Source organism: Solea solea, chromosome 4 (assembly GCF_958295425.1).
Source record: "Solea solea chromosome 4, fSolSol10.1, whole genome shotgun sequence".
Taxonomy (NCBI): Eukaryota; Metazoa; Chordata; class Actinopteri; order Pleuronectiformes; family Soleidae; genus Solea; species Solea solea.
In genome coordinates this window covers 1,112,736-1,135,343 of record NC_081137.1, presented here as the reverse complement: position 1 = coordinate 1,135,343, position 22,608 = coordinate 1,112,736, and the positions used below count along the sequence as shown (strand labels likewise).

The window sequence follows — 22,608 nt, the reverse complement described above, 5'->3', positions numbered from 1 at the left end:
TTTTCGCTCTTCATTGTGAGTGCCTTCAAAAAAATAAAGAGAGAGAGAGAGAGAGAGATGTTTTTGTCACTTTGATCACTTCAGCTCTGACGCCACTGTCATTCAAAAACATCCTCCGCCATGTTTTTGACCTCCAACATGGCACCGACTCCCTTTTGATGATGCGTGGAACGAACATCAGACAAAAATGTTAATTAAACGAAGAATAAAACAACTTTTAATCTTTCAAATCCATACATTTGCAGAAGTGGGTCAGAGTGAAGAGCATGTTTTTAGCACATGTGTTAACCAGGGTAACAGAAGTCTGAAGAATGAAAGTCTCCCCGCTCTCTCTCTCCTCTCCGGGGAGACGCTCACTGGCAGCATGACTAATATCCCCGACGCTGCTCTCGGCTTGTGATTGGCTCAGTCGGGGGATGCGGGAGAGGTGTGACAGTCGCGCCCCGCTCGTGACCTATCAGCTGAATAATTACAGCTAACCTGCTTCTCCGCAGGGCTTTGCTGCTATAAACGGCGCCGCTGTCACGCGCTAATGGAAAATCACGGCCGTGGCGGAGCCGCAGCGGCAGGCCCGGGTCACAGGAGACCGGGCTGGACGGATTCGGGTCAAATCCTTTAACGTGACTCGCTGTTTCGCAAAAAAAAAAAAGAGCAGGTCAGAGCTGTGCAACATAAGTGGTTTAGAAATCAGACGGTAAATTACAGACTCCATGCTGTCATTTCACTTCCCTTTATTTTCTCAGTCTAATTTGACTGATTTCACAGCTTCTCTAAAGCAGAAATTATCTCAAGACCTGGTGATATCAGGACAAATGAGGTCTGCATTGATTTTTGAACGGTTTACTTCAGTGATTCCCAAAGACTGGGTCTGGACTCGCAGATGTCACTGTACTTAACTATGTCTGTCTTAGAGGAACAGCTATGAGATGCATTCAAGGAACCCTGTAACGCTCATCGCTTCTGCAATTCACTCCCCACCAACCAAAAGCCTGCTCCTGCTGCCACCTAGTGGTGAAGGACTCACCGTTCACACACATTTCTCTGGAATATAATGCTATCATTTCCAGCTTCCATCGCTCAGCTCTTATCATACACACGGCGTGTGAAAAGACCAAGGTTAGAGCAATTTGTGCAGCAGCTCCCACTGTTTGTTTGTTTGACCTTGGTGGCTGTAGACAGCAATAAGATCCCCGCACTCATACCTGGGGAGTGGAATTGACTCTCACTTTGATGATGACTTGCTCTGTCAATAAAAAAGTGAGAGGTAAATGAACTCCGTGCCTCGGCGGCGGCTCGCTGCGCAGGTTTGGGTCTCCAGACTGAGCAGAGATGATGAGTTTGTGTGACCTCGGTTTTATCACTTTTCCAATAAAATGTCCGCGCTTAAATATCGGCGGGGAGCGGAAGACTCGAGCGGTCAAATACACGGCGAGCGGTGGAGTGGGGAACGCGAGCTCCTGTGAAATGACTCGCACAGACCTCAGAGTTTGTTCTGCGTCACAGAACTTCAAACTGTAATTAGGAGCTTGGATCTGTGGAGGGCAGCATTACGTTTCTCAGTGAACAGCCTGTGGAAAATGATAAGAAGAAGTTACAGAATGAATGAGCTGCTTTCATGACCTTTTGTGCTTTTTTAGCAAATATATTTAGAATCCTTCCTCCTTCTGAGTTTTTTCCTTCAATTGTAAGACTTGTGTACTCAAAGTAGGACGTTGCATGTCTGGTCGCCCTTTCCACGACAGAGCTCCCCCTACAGTTTCGGAGTACATATTTTTTACGACACCACCGTAAACATCCATCCACCTCTTTATCCTCATTGTCATGAAAACTGACTGTTTACTTATGCGCGGACCCTCTCTTGATTGTATCCTCTTCCTCACTTCCACCCACGACAGTTTTCTCTGCTTCTGTCTTGATAAACGTCTAAATTAACGCCGCCACTGCCTTGAACTTCGAGCCAATACCTGGCTAGGGGGTGTGGCTGTAAAAGCAATTCATCACCTTTGCGAGACCTCCTGATTCTGAGGACTCCGGGTCTAGCGGCCCTGGTTTTCCCACTAACAGACATTTTACCGTCACAGGCTGCATCCTGCATAGTTCACGTTCCTACCCTAAATATTATTGCCACCAACAATCAGACTTAAGGCTCATTGACGTAGAAGTATCACTGCCCACATCCTTGCTTCCGACCATCCTTTACTTTGATCTTGTTGTTAAATAAATACATCCCCTAGAGGGCAGCGACACAGAGTCGACACACGGGGATGTGTCGTTAGCCTTTGTGAGCAGTTACATTACCTGATAAATGTGAAAAAGCACAACATATATTTCAAAACTTTGTAATCAAAATTGATACAATTTCTCGTGTCAATCTTCTTGTTTTATTGGGACGTAGAAAAATATTTGCACTTTCAAAAAAAAACAACAAGTCCATAAAAGATTGTGTTCCACACGTTGTGCAGGGATGATTTCGTTTCCACCAAAAAAGATTCAGAGAATGCCCGGAATGAAACAAAGAGCAGATTCTGTAAATCCCAGTGTTGGAACTCTTTTAAGGCAACAATAGAAGAAGAAAAACATCCGTTAAATCCGCCCACAAGTCTGTGTCTGGCAGAAATATTCCAGCAATAAAAGACAGGAGTGTCTTTGCTGAAGTTTGTGTCTCAATGTCCAAACTTCAGTTTGTTTGGGTTTCAGGTTTCACTGTGGTTCCTCCAGCCTGCACACAAACACAACACAGGCACATAAAAGAGTTTTAAGTACAGTATTTAATTAATTAAACAAACTTAGCTGGGATTCCCAAATCCTAACATTCACAATCCCAACGATTCTCAATACGAACATTACAATCCCAACGTCTCTCAATCCTAACTTTCTCAATCCCAATGATTACCAAATCCTAACATTATCAATCCCAAAAATTCTCAATCCTAACATTCACAATCCCAATGTCTCTCAATCCAAACATTATCAATCCCAAAAATTCTCAATCCTAACATTCACAATCCCAATGTCTCTCAATCCAAACATTCACAATCCCAAAGATTGTCAAACCTAACATTCCCACAGTGGAGACTTCCTCTTACCTTGTTGTCCTTCACAAGCTCGTGCTGTATGATTGGATTCAGGATGAGTTTGGTCCGACCAGCGCTCTGAGCTCTGAGTCTGTCACAGTGTCACTGCTTCACCGCCGTGAACGCTTCCAAAGCCGCAGCTTCTTCATATTCTAGCCTCTAATCTCATCTAAAGAAAAAAAAAACAACAGTTGTTAGACGTCGTGCAGAAGCTCAGACAATAAAGTTTTTCTTATTTCATTTTACCGGGTCAAAGGAGATCATCGTTCCTCGATCGGTTTCTTTGGAAGATGCCTCGTCTCGCAGCACGCCGCCCTCAGTTGGTGTCCCGGTTGAAGTTCTCCAGCACGGTGGCGTTGGTCCTCTCGAACAGCCACTGCTGGCTCGGGGAGGAAGGGTCGCACGTGTTCATGAAGACTCGCCGCTCACTCGGGCTGCTGTCGATGCAGCTGTTACTGACGGGGTGGTACACGCTGTTGTCCTGGAGGAGAGATGGCCACAAAATGTAAGGTTTTTACCTGGGATTCCACTGTGACGTCTGTTGATAAGGATTCCTACGATTTCGGTGAAACAGGAAGCCAGAATGCAGAGATGTGACCTCTGAACCCCTCGTACCTTCCTGTAGCGCCACAGCTGGTTGCCCTTCATGCCGTGACAGTCGTACAGAGTCACGAGGCTGTTGTGGGAGACGGCGTCAAAGCAGACCTTCCTCGTGTGCATGGGGTCGCCGACGCGAATGTCCTCCCTCCAACCGAGTGTCAGCACCTGTAAAAACACACAGTGACATCACACGGTAACAATTGCAGCGTTACAGTAGGAGCCAGGGTTAGTGTTAAATTGAGCTCAACATACACTGTTCCAAAGTGCACCAACTATTTGACTAATTTACTGTGTAACTGTGGTTCTAAATTAATCTAGACCATAACATTACTTTAGTGTATAAATTGCGTGTTCCAGTTGCAGTTGGAAGTCGGAACTGAGATTTTAACAGGACGTGCAGCATCTGCCTAGATAGGTTGTGGTGAAAGGCAAACAGGGGACAGAGGGGAGAGAAAGAACAGGGGGTGAGGTGAGGTAGAGACAGAAGGTATGTGTAGAGTTTTGTTATCGTTAAGTATCGCAAACAGATACGTTTGCGACCATCGCGTTGATACGACCTCTTCACTGGAACGCAGTCAACTCAGAGGCGACATGAATGGAACGTGCCGTTGCTCAGCTTTGCTGACAGATGACACACTATACGAAAATCCTGGCTTATCAATAAATTACAAGGTAATATTAGGTGCCAGTGTATCGATAATCATCAGGATGAGCAAATATTGTCGACCCTAAAAGGTTCATACACTGAGCTTAAGTTTCATTCAGTCAGAAAAACTGATTTTAATTTATTTTTTGAACATATGTTTGTTTTTGAATGAATGGATTTATTTTACATTTTTAAGTCTTTACTGTGAACTATATACTGTTGCATGTTAAACACAAACACTTTTATTTTGAAATTCTGTATAACGAAAGTCACAGATGTTGTTATTGTAATATAAGAATGGAATATTGTTTTTTTTGATTTGTAGTGAGTATGCAAGTTTTTCCCAACGATCCACAGAAAACGTCAAAAATAGATTGTTGAACTGTCAAAAGTAAAAAAAAAAGTTAATTAAATTTGACCCTTTTTCGTTTGGTGTTTTTTAATATTTTGTACATTTAAACCTTTATTTTCTTAACTGTTCTGTTTTATTTGAAGCGAAGATTATAGAGATTTATATTTGACCCTTTACGTTTGACTTCTATTCTATATATATCGATATCTTCTCTCGGTCATTAGACTGTGAGAACATGAGCATGCTCATCACTCGTGTTATTATGAAAGTCCACGTGAAGCTGAGGTCACGAAGGCGGAAGATGAAAAGTGAGCTCATGAAACAAATTCATGGTCTTCAGGTCATAAACATAAGCAGCGTTTTTGTTTAATGGCAACGACGACAACAACAACGTGGATATTTATTGGGATATTTCAAAGCAGTGGTTACTGTGATTCCTTTAAACCGTGCCAGTGGATAAGGAGCGACCGGACAGAGTGGAACACTTTGGCTCCCGATGATCAGTCCATTAAAATAATTGGTGCGCGGCCCGGACGTGTGAACATCAATCCTCTGAGAAGCCGGCGTCGCGTTTGTGGCTCAGCGCTGCACGAGCAGAATGTTGCACAAGCGCATTTTTAATTTCATAAACGCTGGAAACGAGCAAATAAAGGCTGATGTTTGGCGGTCATGTGACTGAAACCTCACGTGATTGGGGAGTCGGTGAACGAGAAGAGGAACGCGTGGACTGACGTGGAAACTGCGAAAAATGTTATTATTTCCTTTTGTGCAAACTGTGGGAAACATAATATTTGAAATATTCTGCGGAGAATAAAACGTTTGAACGGGTTTAAAAGTATTTGAGGAGAAGACGACTTTTATCGCAGGTATTCAGAACATTCTCTTTCAAAGAACTCCAAACTCTCGGTGCACATTCATCACAGTGTAAGTTCCCCCTCACTCATCTGCCTGTCTGTGGTTTCCTGACGTGTAAAGACTGAGCTTCTCACCTGACCGTGACTCCAGCCCGCCTCGCCGCGGCCTTTCACGCAGTTCTCCAGGCGGATGGGACTCCCGGACACAAAGTGTTTGATCTCCATACACATGTCGCTGCCCACGTTCCGTATCTGAAGAGACACACACACACAGATGTTTCCATCTTTAGCTGTGCTAATGAAATGTCCCGTTCCTTTAAGGTGCCCGGAGTCAAACATCCTCCGTCTTATTGCCGACATATTTCATCACTTGTCTTTTGTTACCGCTGGGAATTGTGTTATCACCATCGCCAGCTTGACGCACGCGTGTCAGTGCTGTCGATTTGGGAACATCCCTCGGAGCATTTTTATTACACAAATCCTGCAGTGAACGTTCTGCCTCCTGTTTGTTGACAGTGGACCAAACAGCACAATGTCCTCATTGACTGTAATAAATGTAACTCCTGCAGTGGAGAATCTGGACACATTCAGGCCTGAGCCGCATGGAAACAGAACTCTCCTGAGACAATCTCTGCCTCTCTAAACGCTGTTGTGCACGTGCCAGGCCTGTGTGTGGCGCTGTAACGCATGTGCTACAAACTCCAAACACAAGAAGAGGAAGAAGACAAAGATGGTGGCACGCAGAGATCCACTCACAGGGTTCCCACTCTTTCAAATTCAAGGACTTTTCAAGGACTTTCCTGGACCGATTCCCTCAAATTCAAGGAGCGCACATGCTGACACAGCTGAAGATGGAAGGGCCAACTGGTAAGAGCTTGTCTTTGTCCATGATGGCGTCCACTTTTAATGAATTGCAGAGATCTTGGAATTTTCATGTCATTTCACTATCACTTTACTCGCTCGTTGATCAGCACGGAATGTCTTCACCTTCTGAAAATGTCCTCACCTTCTGAAAATGTCCTTACTTTCTGAAAATGTCCTCACTTTTTGAAAATGTCCTCACTTTTTGAAAATGAAAACAACATTAGATTCAGGCAAATAGCAAACAGCAAGCGCTGAAGGTTAAGAGGAAATGAAGGTTTATGTTTCTGGTCTCTTATTTCCCTGTTTTTCTTCTCCAGCCTTTTTCAAGCCTAACCTTTGACCCAGAGGTGGTGAGTGAGTGCAATGAGGAAAAATGCAGCAAACAACTATAAAAACTCTCCACTTTATACTCATTTATTTTCCCTCTTGGTTCCTTTTTCATATTCTTCTTTATATCTGAGCCAATAATGAAATCAACGACCTCCATTAGCGATGAACAAATTGAAAAACGGTATTCCAGGGTGAGTCCTCATCCTCAAGTGCTTTCATTGTTCTATTTCCAGTTTATATGATTGATTTTTTTATGTTTTCATGTTATTTTTCTGTTGTAAGTTTGTTTTGAAAAGTGCAATAAAAGTAAAACTATACGGACGGACACTTGAATCGCTGCTCTTACCTCCCCCCACGCAGCAGCGGGGGGCTCCACCGGTGGGTAGTGCTTGGGCAGGTCCCAGGCCACCTCGCTCATGAACCACTTGAAGTTCTTGCAGTTGAGCCGGTTCCTCAGCTCCTTCTGCGCCGTCATGTCTCCCGCAGACAGGTGGCGGTACTCGGGTCGGCGCTGGTACACGTACTCGGCGTACTCGTCCATCCACACCTCTGCCACGCGCTTCAGGTTCTGAAATCAAATCGAAAAGAAACACCCTGGATTTAAATATTTCATTAAACTTTTTTCATTTCATTAGGAATGACCTTCACCTTCTGAAAATGTCCTCACTTTATAAAAAAATTATGAAAGGTGAAAGGTCACAGAACTGATGCTGTCATGAACTGTCAAGTTAACTCACCTTTGCCAGACTGATTCCACCGGGGACTTTATAGGGGACGTACTTCCTGTAGATGTGTCCAACCCTGGAGCAAGGGATGTCCTCCATCCGTCCTCCACACATCCACACCTACAGAGACACAGAGAAACCTTATACTACACCATTTAATTGGACGTCCGTCCTTGTCCCAGTAAACAAACACTGGTGGGGAATCATTCATGGTGGGGTTTTAGTCAAACTAACATGTTTATATGTGTTTTTAAGTCAAACTAACATGTTCACATGTATTTTTAAATGTGATTTAAGTCAAACTAATATGTTCACATGTGTTTTTATGTCAAGGTTAAGTCAAACTAACATGTTCATATGTGTTTTTAAGTCAAACTAACATGTTCACATGTATTTTTAAATGTGATTTAAGTCAAACTAACATGTTCATATGTGTTTTTAAGTCAAACTAACATGTTCACATGTATTTTTAAGTTAAACTAACATGTTCACATGTATTTTTAAGTCAAACTAACATGTTCACATGTATTTTTAAATGTGATTTAAGTCAAACTAATATGTTCGCGTGTTTTTATGTCAAGGTTAAGTCAAACTAACATGTTCACATGTATTTTTAATGTGACTTTAGTCAAAAATACATGTTCACATGTATTTTTAAGTCAAACTAACATGTTCACATGTATTTTTAAGTGTGGTTTCAGTCAAACTAACATGTTTGCATGTATTTTTAATTCGGGTTTCCGTCAAACTAACATGTTCACATGTATTTTTAAGTCCAGTTTCAGTCAAACTAACATGTTCACATGTATTTTTAAGTCCGGTTTCAGTCAAACTAACATCATAATTATCATGTAAACACACTGACTCGTCACAGGTTTCCATTTTTTACATCCAAAGACGGATTCGCAGGAAAGGTGAAGGAAAAGGGCCGACGAGAAACCTCGAAAAGAACGAAGCGTGAAGTGCAGCGTCTCTGACAGGATTATAAATCCTGGTGAGACGGAGAAGGGAATGAAAAATGAGGAGGAGTGAAGTCAGATTATGATGTGATGGTGACCTGAGCAGCAAGGTCAGATATAAAACGCTGGATTAAATCACAGGTGTGGTGTTTTATGTCAGTGTTTAAACTTGAAAATTCTCTTCTGCTTTGAAAAATGAAGTCCGGTGTAAGAAGTGTCCTTTTTCATATCATTAAACAGATATAATTTATCAAAGAAAAAAAGAAAATTGGTTAAATATATGAGCCAAAAAAAACCCATCATTTATCGGCTGCTGTGATTTTCTAAAAATCATCAGATAGAAAACCCTGATCGGCCTCCAGATGAGACACAGTTCCTCTGTTTGTCCATGTTTGTGTTTAAATCCAGCTTTTCATTTTGCTTTTGTCTTGAAGACAAAACCCTGAAAGTCTTTCTTTCTCCGTGATCCTCTTCCCTGTCTCTCCCCTTTTCTTTCCCAGGGTTTATTTTTCACCGTCGCCAGCCGAGCAGAAGAATCATCGCTATTGTTTTCGCCGCAGATGAAGGATTAGAATGAGAAATGAGAGGCGTGTGCCGGATGTCTGTGTCGTGTGAGATAGACGAGCGCGGGCTGAGGGATGAGCGAGGAAAATCTCTGCGATGGAAGGTTGGTTTGTTTTTGTTTTTTTTAAGCTGTTTAAAACATTTTAAAACCTCATCACGGCGGAACAATTCATCCTTATCTAAATGAAATGGCAAATTTGAAAGACAGCACAAAAACTGCTCTGTGTTCTTTTAGAAATGCAGAATAATTCATGTTCTTGGAGTTCTTGCAAATGGAGTGTTCCAGTTACACTCGGAAGTCGGAATTTCCTGTTCAAGTTCCAACTCGAAAATTAAGGAAACCTTAAAAACTACAAACGATTTAAAGCATTTATTTAGCATAAATCAGTCGTACACATAGCAGCAGCAGCAGCAGCAGCAGCAGCAGCAGAAGAAGTAGCAGTGCAGTAGCAGCAGTAGACACAACAGAGGAAGCAGGAAGACTTCAAAGTTATCACAATTTCAATAAAATCAAAACTTAAAACCAAATCAATTGTAATTTTAGACTTAAAGTAACACTAAAGGAGTTGAGTTTAAAACTTTACAATAACTCAGTGACCAGTTCTATCTGTCTGCACTTTAACCAGATAAGTATTTACCGGCTTTAATTTAATATATTTATAATTTTATAAAACTATAGTTTATTTTGTGATCATTTCGTAAATATTTTGTGTTTTATTCTTGCATTTTTGTCTCTAATCTTTAGCACAGTATAGTCATATGTTCTATGGCTGCTGTAACATAACAATTCCCCAGTCTGGCATCAATGAAGTTCATCCATTCATCATCCATTCATCCATTCATCGTAAATGATGTCAAATTGAACTGTTTTCGTGTAACTTTAATGCGGCGGAATCTCCAGTGCATGATTATTATTTATTGCCTTCAAAACTTCATGCATATCTCATAAGTACATTTGTCCGTTTGAATTGTTTTCATTAAAGTTTAAATAATGCATGCACAGAGGAGGATTGTGGGTAATTCTGCCACGCTGGCGTCCTCCTCTGAGGTCGTTGAAATTCCAGGAACTCTGAGAAAGTGTTTCTCTCAGACTTTGGTCAAAAGTTGCATCAGAAGGAACTGGACTTCACAAACCACCGTCAGATCACATGACCTCATGCCCCCCGCGTCGGCCATCTTGGTTTCCTGAAACACAGTCTCTCTCGCTCGTGTTTTACAATTTCCTCCACCAGCGAACGCAGCTCAGATGATCTGAGGCTGAGCTCAGAGCGAGGAACTACACAACAGCAGAACTCGCTCCGACCCATGAATAAAACATCTCTGCTGCCACAGACAAAACCCGAATTGACTCACAGTACAAGAGCAACTGTGAGAATAAATAAAACATCAGCAGCACACGCAGCTCAGGATTTTCAGCGGCTGCAGCGGCCGTGTGTGTTTGCTTCCTCTGCATGAATAATAATGACTCAACCAAAGGCAGCAGCAGCAGCGGAATAAGAAACAGCAGCAGCAGAAGTAGAGGATACAGCAGCAGAAGAAGAAGAAGAAACAGCAGCAGCAGAATTAGAGGATACAGCTGCAGCAGCAGCAGAAGAAGAAGAAACAGCAGCAGCAGAAACAAACAGCAGCAGAAAGAAGCAGCAGCAGTAGACGTGAGCTTCAGAGTGAACTGACTGTGGTTCCACTTGTAGATTTCAGCAGCAGCAGAAATCTTTTGCATCTTTAGCAGTGAAGTTAGTTAGCTCTGGCAGGAATGCACTGTTTGATGGCGTTGTCATGGAAACAAGCAGCCGCGGCTTCGCAGCAACAACATGATTCTCTCAATCATGCCAAGAGCCACCACTTAGCTCCTCCTCTTTCCGAGTTTTAGCCGAAACTCTGATCTCCAGACTCCAGACTCTGGGAGCCCAGTCTTCACGGGGGGATCGCGGGGGATGTCCAAATTGCCTAATCCCCAGATTGCATGTATTTTTAAATTCTTCTTGCTGCAAAGGCAAGAGTGCATGTAGAGGGAAAGACAGCTGGTTTTGTCCAATAACATGGAGTCGACCCAAACTGTGGTTCTGGAGTTCAGATCCTAACGGGTTGTAACTGGGAAACCAATTGTGAAAACGTCATTAGATTAGAGGTGGATCCATGCAGGGTACGTGCAAGGACGGAAGACGGTTTTGGAAGAGCTGGGTCTTCAAGAGCTTCTTGAAGACAGACAGGGACACGCCCCCTGTTCTGGGAGAGCTCCGTAGGACATTCCACCAGCGTGGAACGACACATGGAAAGAGTCTGGATTGACAATCTTTTGGCGAACGGAGTCGTCGAGGGCTAACAGAAGCCTTTAAGTCGGTGGGAGCAGAGCCATGAAGCACTTTGTAGGCTTGCATCAGGGATTTGAGGGTAGCCAGTGGAGCGGTGACGTGTGCCCTTTTGGGCTGATTGAAGACCATCTGTAGTGGTTTCACAGCACAGGTCGGGAGGCCTGTTAGCAGGGCGTTGTGAGACGACCAGAGGCTGTACGAGGAGCTGGGTCGTACAGGCTTTATCCCCATGGAACCGGTGTTTTTGGGAGCGTCACACTCTTGTGTTCTTGTGTTTACACTTTGGGAACGTTGGGGAAAACAATGAAGTCAGAGACTTCTTTAAAACCCTTTCAGAATGAAAAAGAAAGACGATTGTTGAGGTGATGTGAAAATCCGCTGTCATTTCCCGGCCGTGTGTGTGTATCAGGTCACATTTCCTCTGTGTGTGTGAGCTGCAGACGCAGACTCTTCCCACACCGGCGTTGCTGAGACGGAGCTCCAGATTAACGGCAGCAGTGAATGAAGCCATTGTGTTTGGCGCCGTGCGCCGTGTGAGCAGCAGTTTGGTTGTAAGGATTAGCGCGAGAGCCCGCTAATCTCCTCACCTCAGGAGACGGGGGCTGTCTGCGCTCTATCAGCTAATGGGGATCTTAATAAAAAGGGAAACCAAATTGAATATCTGAGGGGCCTGAAGTAGACTTGAGAGGCACAGCTGGGCCTGCGCTGGTGGCAAAGTTTAATAGTGTGATCATTTGGGCCAAAATAATAACCTCGCTGTGGGATATCATCTCAGCGAGTGCTCGAGCTCCAGATAAAAAAGCTTCAAAGACACTAATAAAAAACAGAAGAGGTTTTCACACCCGGCTCAGCCCCGAGGTCACGACCGCGTTAGTCAAGGTCCGTCATTCATTTAAGAGGGAGAATCGTTGCTCTGCAAACGCTCACATTCACGGCTGCACTGTAAATTTCAAGGTGAAGGCGTTCAGTGCACGGTGGCGTCCTGGGGACGAGCGCTGTGTTCACACAAAGCCGGCGACAGTGTGTGATGCGCTTGTGAGGTGTGTGTGATGCGTGTGTGATGCGTGTGTGAGAGGTGTGTGTGAGGTGTGTGTGATGCGTGTGTGAGGTGTGTGTGAGAGGTGTGTGTGATGCGTGTGTGAGGTGTGTGTGATGCGTGTGTGATGCATGTGTGAGGTGTGTGTGATGTGTGTGTGATGCGTGTGTGAGGTGTGTGTGATGTGTGTGTGATGCGTGTGTGATGCATGTGTGAAGTGTGTGTGATGCATGTGTGAGGTGTGTGTGATGTGTGTGTGATGCGTGTGTGAGGTGTGTGTGATGCGTGTGTGAGGTGTGTGTGATGCGTGTGTGAGAGGTGTGTGTGATGCGTGTGTAAGAGGTGTGTGAGGTGTGTGTGATGCGTGTGTGATGCGTGTGTGAGGTGTGTGTGATGCGTGTGTGATGCGTGTGTGAGAGGTGTGTGTGATGCGTGTGTAAGAGGTTCGTGTGAGGTGTGTGTGATGCATGTGTGATGCGTGTGTGTGTGATGCGTGTGTGAGAGGTGTGTGTGATGTATGTGTGAGGTGTGTGTGATGTGTGTGTAATGTGTGTGTGATGCGTGTGTGAGGTGTGTGTGATGCGTGTGTGAGAGGTGTGTGTGATGCGTGTGTAAGAGGTGTGTGTGATGCGTGTGTGATGCGTGTGTGATGCGTGTGTGTGTGATGCGTGTGTGAGAGGTGTGTGTGATGCGTGTGTGAGAGGTGTGTGTGATGCGTGTGTGATATGCATGTGTGAGAGGTGTGTGTGATGCGTGTGTAAGAGGTGTGTGTGAGGTGTGTGTGATGCGTGTGTGGTGTGTGTGAGGTGTGTGTGATGTGTGTGTGATGCGTGTGTGATGTGTGCAGTTTATTTGAATAGTGTTTCAACTCAAGTTTACCTTGAAGGAGATCTCGTACTGTTCTCCTCCCCAGATCTCCAGACCTGTGTCGTATCCTCCGAGCTCCCAGAACCACTTCCTGTCTACGGCAAACAGTCCACCGGCCATCACTGGAGACCTGCAGGACACACACACACAGATTATGGTTAATTATATTATATTTATTATATATAAATAATGCTTATTCAGTGACTGAACTGTCGTAACTGTAGATTTGATAAAAACCTGAAATAATGCCTTAACAGGACTAAATGTTATTAAATTAAATTAAATTAAATTAAATTAAATTAAATTAAATTAAATTAAATTAAATTAAATTAAATTAAATTAAATTAAATTAAAGTAATTCATGTACGTGTTACCATGGCGTCACACACACACACATTTTAAATGATATTCCAGATTGAGCGCTAACACTGTCTCATTGCTGCTAAATAGCGCCCCCTAAGGTGAAAACAGAGGCAAAATTGAGTTCCTCCGAATTTGCCTAAACTTGGTGGGAAGATGTTGTAGACCGAGACGGACAAAAAAGTCGACCGTAACCATGGCCTCAAGTCAACAGGAAGTCGGCCATTTTGATTGTTGGCGTTCATTTGGTGATTTGCACCCTCACGTAAATGAGCCAATAAAAGTCTGACTATTGAGTGAGGGAGACAGTGAGGGCAGGAAACTGCTGCACTCCCAGACGTGGGGACGTGAGGGCAGACCTAGTTTTTAATAATTTTTTCCAGATTCTCCTCTCTTGAAATCCTCCAACATCCATCGCAGCTTCTGACAACGACCTCTGAACTGAGGGCACACAGAACCGATCAACTCTCTGTAGAGTTCAGTTCTGCTGCTGCTGCTGCTGCTGCTGATGATGCTGCTGCTGCACACCTGAGGCGGGAGGAAAAGTGGGGCAGCAGGTGCAGACAGACACACACACACAAATCAGTACTATCGGTGCTGATTTGTGTGTTCATCAGCCGGATTTGACCCTTGACCCCGGATCTCTTCACGCGTGCCTCGCGTTAACCCAGTTAATGCGATGCTAATCTTCACAATTCATCAACCACAGGAAGAACACGTATGGGTTTTATTTCGTCTAAAAAAAACACTACGTCTGACGAAGAGGATCTTCTTCTTCTTCTTCCCTGCTTCTTCCTTCAAGTGTCGCCACAGCGGATCATCTGCCTCCATCTTGTCCTCATGTCGTCCTTCACAACATCCGTGAACTTTCTCTGTCGTCTCCAATCTGTCCACCCTGACCTGTCCCCTGGATTATTACGCTCACGTCTAATCCCGGTCCATCGCGGTCACTGCTAACGAACATCTGCTCATTAGAATTGGAGTTCTTGGTTTGGTCCATCGTTGTTGTGCAAACCTGGAAATGATGATGTTTCTCAAATGTCTTTGGTTTTTTTATGGAGCCAAGAAACCAGAAAATCTTCACGTTTAAAGAAGCTGAGAAATCAGAAGAAACTCAAAACCGATTCCTCGCTTTTGATCGTCGCTGACGTTAACATTCAGATGCACAGCTTCCCAGTCAGTGGTTGAAGTTGGATCCTTATCACTTAAGTTTCCCTGAAGTTTTCCCCTCAACTGTGACTACTTCCTTCTGCGTGCGTGGTTATAAAATGTTTGGATTTTCCTTTGCATCCCGCTACGTTTTTTTGCAAGATTCTCAAAAAGCTCTTTGGGTCCGGAGCACGACGACAGCTGCGCTTCCGTCCACGTTGATGAGTCTCAGAACGAAACCGAGCGAACGATTCCACTCTCTGAGGACAACTCATGTCAAAGAAGCACAACAATTGCCCATCACTGCCCTGGAGATGTACACCACTATCACAGCACACGTGCAGGGGGTTGAGTTGTCATGGTAACCAGTGTTTTGTCAGGAGGCAGGCGGTCAGCGGGTTCTCTGCCCTCGTCAAAGTCGTTCGTGAGGAGGTTCAATTACAGCGAGCTGCAGCGGCGCGGCGGGGCCTCGGACATCAGAGTCTGAGCCACAGAGAGTGTTTCACAACTTTTCACCAAAGACAGGAGAGAACGCAAAACAGCAGTAATTACACAAATTAATATATATACAGTGTATATATATATGTAACCCACACTCTGCCGCAGCCACTCCGCCCGCCGATACTCTGCGTTGTGTTTAGGTTTTGATGTTGCCGGCGAGGGGAAGTGTGTCTCCCGAAAGAATCACGGGAGGCAGAGTCGATCATTTATGGTGACGAGACCGTTTATTATTCGTAGCACCACCACAGTAACCACGACAGCCTGTAGAATAAACGGCGTACATTGAACGCAACAGTACAGTACACCGGGCACGTCAACATCCGCTAGCGCCCGGGAGCTAACATAATTAGCAACCACAAATCAAAACAAAACACAAAGAGCTTGCTCAGGATAACGTAATTGAAATATACCACACACAAAACCTATCACACTACTACAACACAGAGAACGTAAAATCTCCCTCGCAGAGTTTTAAGCAGCATTCCACACAAAAGAATAATTAAGTTTAAGGAGCAACATTCCACCATGACCTACCTGTAGAATAAACGGCGTACATTGAACGCAACACGGCGTCTCCTGCGTAACACACGTCAATTCTACGGGCAGTGGGAATAGACAAATAAAATAATTTAAAAAAAAGAAATAATTAAATATTTAGTACCCTATAGTACTCTAATAGTGCACAACAGCGCAACACATACACCATGTTACATATATATGTGTGTATACAATCCAACTTTACTTTAAAACAACCACATTGCATCACAGCACTGCACAGAATAAAAAATAAAGAGCACAGAAGCTCACACGAGACGATGACACGCATCTGAAAACAACAAAGATGAATCAACATAAAGAACAGATGAAATGAAATAACACACCAAAGAAAAAGAAACGTAAAGATAAATAACATCCACAGCCGTGTCAAAGGTCAGTATTATATTAAGTATATTAAGCTTATTTGTTTTACATTAAAATAATTCCACGAGAGCAAAACAAAACTCAACATAAAACATGTAGAAAAAATTCCGTCATATAATATGACATCCTGACACAATCCTGTTTCCCATTTTTCTGTGCAGTTGTCTTTAGGCTTGTGTTTCAGGGGGCGTGGCCCGGTTGGCTGGGCGGAGTCTGTTAAACTCTGACCGACGAGTGTTTGTTCCTTTGCTTCCTGTCCGGCTCTTTCTGTTGGCATCCTCGCGGCTTTATTTCCTGTTCCTTTTGTGTGACCTTTGACTTCCGATCATTTAGGCTTCAGTTTGTCTTTTTTTACTTTTTTATGATTGTCTAAAAAACTATTTCCCAAAGAATCCTGCGTACAAAATCCTCTGCGAATGAAAATACGCACAGTGACAGTGACACAAAACAAAATCATCTTAAAAAGAATCACTTCAATCTGTAGTTTTTAGACTTTTGTCATTGTTGTTTCCATATGTTGTCCGCGTGTATCACAGTAACGTATCATAAATAAATAAAAAGTCAGTGTTTCAGTGCGGGAACGTAAACCTGTGACCTGACTGATGGACACAAAACAAATAAAAAGTCTTTGTTTAATGGCTCCTTGCACGTCTTGTACCTGAGTTACTTCACTGCATGTGGCCTCACCGGGGAGAACATTCACTGAGCACAACATCAATTACGGTCTCACCTCATTTACTCCTAACAGCTAATTATACAACACGGCACAAGTCGACTTTCTCTCGCTCGCTCTCAGAGAAAAAGAAGAAGAAGAAGAAGAAGAAGAAGAGCAGTTTGATCACAGTCACTCCCCAGACACCGGCGAGCACCGCAATCATGTTTCTCTCCTTTTCAGACTGGAAACTGAACTCTTTTAAAGGCCCTGGTAAACTTCCACGCACAGCGGCTCACCACCCTCTTGTCCTTTCTGTCCCCCATTTATCCCTTTCACCCCAACCTCTCTTGGCAGATGGCCGCACATCTTTGAGTCTGCTTCTGTCACAGATTTCTTCTTCTGTTAAAAGGGAGAGAGTCTGTCTGTCTGTTTCAGACAGAAGCTTTTAACAGCTCAAGTGCAAACGCTTGACGGCGAGACGCCGCCGAGGTTACAGCAGCGACGGGAAACACAGATACTGTCGTTTAAGTGTCATTTGCTTTCATCCGAAAACAATAAAAAGCTGATGATAAGCGATGATGAGTCGCTCAGCTGTCACTCGGCGTAAAGCCTCCACAATTGGAGTGTGATATTAGAAAAGGCACAGCGTGAAGACTTCATACCCACAGTCAGACGTCAACGTTACACTCACTCGAAGGGTTCACTGGGGTCGTCCCACTGCAGCTCCGGTGGGATGGGGATGCGCTTGTAGTACATCTCCCAGTCAAAGGCTCCGCGCATGGCGTCGCCCGCCTGCGTGTCGTAGCCAAAGTTGTCGTGGTCGATGACGTCGATCATCGGGCACACGATCGTCTTCCTGTTCTGGGCGATTCGGTCTGAGACACAGAGACAGAGAGACGATGGCTGGCGGTTCAAGTCCAAGATTCTGTCTGACAGTTTTTGACGAATCAATGTGAATTTTTGGTAAGAATCGACCCAAAACTCGTGCATGTGTGCAGGATCAGACACTCTACCAGCAGGCCCAATTTCATCCAAATCTGATCCAGATTACGGATTTGGCGTCCAATTTAAATGTAACACAAAACAAGTATAAACCGTCTTTTATAACGGTCAAAACTGTTCAACTGTGTCTCATATCTCTGTCAAACCAGACTAAATTTAGTCCAAATCCGATCCAGATTTCGGATTTGGCATCAATTTAAACGTAACATGGATGAGATGACGTTCTGTACAGATCCAGAAAGTTCTTGTGAACATTCCCGGTGCCGGTTTGTAAAATGAAGTTGACAAAGTGTTTATTAATCCGTGGCAAAGGTCTGTACTCTCTGAAAAAAAATTTAGGAACCATTCTGAAAATGGTTGAATATTGTTGTCGTTACCCATTGAACTAACAACCACAAATTGCTCTCTGGTGCCCCCTTAGGTCAGCCCCTGGAACCTGTTTGTCCCAATCAAATATTCGGTCATTTTTGGAGGTGCAGAAGGACACTATTGAAACTGAACTTGTTCTTTATTATTCCGCCAGATTAATCGCATTTTTGAGGGCCTAAGAATGCCCCATGACCGCATCAGACCAATCTACTTATGAAAGTGGTTAGGTGAATGTGCGTGGAAAAGGGGAGGGGCTAATAAGTGCGCCGCCCCCAAGACAAATTTGGTTAGAGCAGCAGGTTTATCGTACATGCACGGAAATGGGTACACATGTGTAGAAGGTCAGGATGAAGAGATTAGTAAATTATACCCATGATCAAAACCCAACAGAAAGGCCGCCATTTTGGATCAAAGTTCTAGTTTTGGGCGATTTTGCACCAATGCTATTTGAACGGATTGTCCTAGAGCTTTAGTTTTTATTCTAATTACATAAAGTGCTGTAGTGATCATAGTGAGACCTGTTCACACAAACACACACACACACACACACACACTGTGCAGTGTAAACAGACATTATGAGGTTGTGCTTCCATGTGCGACGACATCGTGCTGAGAAACATCTAAACATCAGTCCTTGATGGAAAAAAGGGGTAATTGGGGAATGTGAGACGAAGTGATGAGCAGTTCTGTGGATATAACAGGCACTCAGACTCACAGCGGGGGGGTGTGTGTGTGTGTGTGTGTGTGTGTGTGTCTGTCTCACCCAGCAGTGGAGGAAGCCAGTTGACGTTGGCCTCACAGTGAGAGTCCAGGAAGGTGATGACCTCCCCTTTAGCGGCGGCGGCTCCCAGCAGACGAGTGCGGATCAGTCCCTCCCTCTTCTTCGTCCTCAGGATTTGAACCTTTGGCAGACGCGCCATGTACTTCTGCAGCGGTGTCTTCAGGTGATCTGCACGGAGGAGGAGGAGGAGCCGTTTACGTCAGCTGTTCATGTCACAAGGTCAGCACTTTCCTGAGACGGAAATTTGAGATTTTTTACACTAACATTCATGTAAATAGTTACATTTATTTCAATCTGACACGGGAACCTTAGGTGTCACATGAAGAACCTTTGTAGTTTTCTGTCTCTAGCTCACTCACTTAAAGCTGCACTCTGTAACTTTTGCTGTTTTTTGTTTTTAGCTTAGCATTAGCCCCAGGAGAGTTGTTGGTTTAGAATTAGCAGCAGCATCATAGTTAGCTCAGCATTAGCCCCAGGAGAGTTGTTGGCTTAGAATTAGCACCAGGAGAATAGTGAGCTTAGCATTAGCCACAGGATAGTTTCTATTTTAGCATTAGTCCCAGGAGAGTTGTTGGCTTAGAATTAGCACCAGAAGAATGTTAGCTTAGCATTAGCTAACTTTGTAATATGGTGGTTGTCGTATCAGACTCATGAAATATTATTTTAAAGTGATTTCCTGCTTGTTTGTAGTGATTATGTGATGTTATTTTCACAGTAATCATCTCTGTGATGAAACTTCAGCATATTTTATTTTATTTTCCAAATATATTTGATTCACATATCACTGTAAATTATTAAAATAATTAATGAGAGGAAATGATAAATGAATAAAAATATTATCCAGCACACGTCCGGTATTAAAACTTAATTTTGTGACCTTGTCTTTTTATAATATGACCCTTTATACTGAGACTTTAATTATTTTATACCTTTAAAACCTTCTAATTTTAATTAGTGCCACTTATTTTTTAATTTCGCTCGTTGCCACTTTAGTTTGTTTGTCGTCTCTCGTCTCGTTTGGCACTTTGTGAACTCTGTTTTTCAAATGCTGTTCTATAAATAAAGTTATCATTATTATTATGATTATTGTGTCGCACTCCAGATGGTGTTGCACAGAAATTAAGAGCATATTCTACAGACGGATCCAAAAGTTGGTTTATTTTTAGGGTTCTTTATTAGCTTTGTCCAATTAAACATGAAGCAGATTTTTAAACCATAGAGAGCCAAAAAATAAAGACATTTGAAATCATTCAGTCATGATACAAACATGTAATTATAATAAAAACATTACTTTCTGCATAGTTTTATCATAATATGACTTCATAATTAAAGCATTAAACAATTCAAGCAAAAAGAGTAAAAACATCAATCAGTTTCAAAAGAAAATACAAAATACAACATTTTAAATAAAGAACAGCAGTTTAATCCGGGACAGTGATGGAAATGTTCATGTTTAAAGGCAGAAATATTCCTGTGATGTCTTGAGAATATTAAGACATTAAGAAGAAAATTGAGAAACATTTGACTTTGTCTCAGGAACAAATAAGTTTATACTTTAGCCATTTCTTTTTCAAACATGACGATGGAAACGTTGAACATGTTTGACATAAACCATCCATCCGTAGTCTATAGCATCTATAATTCCATCCATCCATCTGTAGTCTATAGTATCTATAATTCCATCCATCCATCTGTAGTCTATAGTATCTATAATTCCATCCATCCATCCATAGTATCTAACATCCATCATATCATCTATTCATCCATCCATCCATCCATAGTATCTTCATATCTGCACATTCATCATCCATCCATCCATCCATCTATAGCATCCATCATCCATCTATAGTATCCATCCATCCATCCAACTATAGTGTCTATATATCCATCCATTGATCATCTATCATCCATAGATCATCCATCTATCATATCTGCACATCCATCCATCCATCATCTATTGTATCTACACATCCATCTATAGTATCTATACATCCACCCATCCATTTATAGTATCTATACATCCATCTCTAGTATGTACACATCCATCCATCCATCTATAGTATCCATCATCCATCTATAGTGTCTATACATCATCCATCAATCATTCATCCATCCATAGATCATCCATCCATCCATCATATCTATACATATATCCATCTATAGTATCTATACAGTACATTCATCTATAGTATCTACACATCCATCTACAGTATCTATACATCCATCCATTAATCGATAGTATCTATACATCCATTAATCCATCTCTAGTATTTACACATCCATCCATATAATATATCATCCTTCCATCCATCTAGAGTATCCATCCATCCATCTATAGTGTCTATCCATCCATCCATAGATCATCCATCCATCCATCCATAGATCATCAATCCATCCATCTCTAGTATCTGCACATCCATCCACCCATCACCTATAGTATCATTATTATTAAATGATGTGATAAAGTCATTCAGAGTGAACTCAAAGAGACAGAAAACAAAGTATCCGTGTCGACTCCTGTGCTCCACATGAGTCTCCATCTGTTTTTGCTGAGTCATGTTTTTTTTCGGTCTGAAACGATGGCAGAAAACTCGCCGCCCGCGACACAAACGCCGCCGGCCTCCTGCTGGCCAAAGTGTAACGAGCAAACAGGAAGCTCCACGGCACATTAAGAGCCAAAGGTCTGAGTCATTCATCACCAGGTGGATGGATTATTTTTATTTTGCGGCGCCACCGTGGGCCCTGACACTCCAACACCATCCATCACTGATCTCAATCTGTGTGCAAACGTAACGCCACTGACGTTTAAGCCTAAAACAACACACAACACTTCATATTCTCCAGTTCACCTCCTTATCATAATCTTCACATTCTATTGGAAATGTATTTAACATACTTGCTGATATATAGATTTTTAACTCTTTTCTTTATTGTTGGCCTTTGTGATGCAAAATGATGTTTTCTGTGATTTATTTTGGGCCTTTTGAATCATATGCATATATATAACTGTGATATATACGTATGATTAACAAGGCTCCAATTAGTTAAACTCATCAAAACATCATCATCGGCCATTTTGACATGAAATAATAAGAAACTAAAAACAATCCAATTAGGTTTCCAGGAAACCTGATGATGAAGATGATCACAATCATCAGTCTCATTTTTGGCTTTTGGAAGTCAGTCTGTCGGTGGATTTACTGTAAAGAAGAGCTCATTATTTGGCAGTCAGTCTGTTGGTGGGTTCAGAGAATGGTTCATTATTTGACAGCCAGTCTCTTCATCTGATTGTATGAATTGTGGTTTCGTTTTTTTTATTACCCCAGAATCAGGTGCAGGCGGCCATTTTGGACCCCTATTTTTATTTTTTGTAGCCCAAAAGAACAAATTACACATCTTTTTTTGTAGTTTTTGACCGAAGGCTTCATAGTTTCTGTGACACATTCGGAAGAGAAGTGTGTGTTCAGAGACTGAATATAGTTTTCTTTGAAATGAATATCTAACTTCATTCTTTCACTACATAGTGTTCAATAACAATGAAAATGTGTTGCTTTTCCCACAAAATAACACATTTCAAATCTAATAAATAGAGACCAGACGTTGATGTGATAATACGCGGGTTCACAGAAAAGTTTCATGTGAGAAATGATTCTCTGACAGATGTGATTTGTTTGTTTTTGACACAAG

The 22,608-nt window shown here is 42.7% G+C and overlaps 1 protein-coding gene across 1 annotated transcript in view; it reads right to left on the bottom strand.

The window, feature by feature from the left end:
• Positions 1–2,003: 2,003 nt before the first annotated feature.
• The window catches only part of LOC131457971 (polypeptide N-acetylgalactosaminyltransferase 10-like), a 53,911-nt gene continuing 33,306 nt past the window's right edge, over positions 2,004–22,608 (bottom strand). Inside the window, exons 5-14 of the mRNA XM_058626531.1 lie at positions 18,904–19,089; positions 17,461–17,644; positions 13,196–13,313; positions 7,458–7,565; positions 7,067–7,288; positions 5,662–5,778; positions 3,690–3,839; positions 3,321–3,555; positions 3,087–3,243; positions 2,004–2,719 (exon numbers count right to left, since the gene is read on the bottom strand). Of these exons, the coding sequence (XP_058482514.1) occupies positions 3,391–3,555; positions 3,690–3,839; positions 5,662–5,778; positions 7,067–7,288; positions 7,458–7,565; positions 13,196–13,313; positions 17,461–17,644; positions 18,904–19,089 (1,250 nt within the window). The 3' untranslated portion in view covers positions 2,004–2,719; positions 3,087–3,243; positions 3,321–3,390. The remainder of the gene's footprint in view (positions 2,720–3,086; positions 3,244–3,320; positions 3,556–3,689; positions 3,840–5,661; positions 5,779–7,066; positions 7,289–7,457; positions 7,566–13,195; positions 13,314–17,460; positions 17,645–18,903; positions 19,090–22,608) is intronic.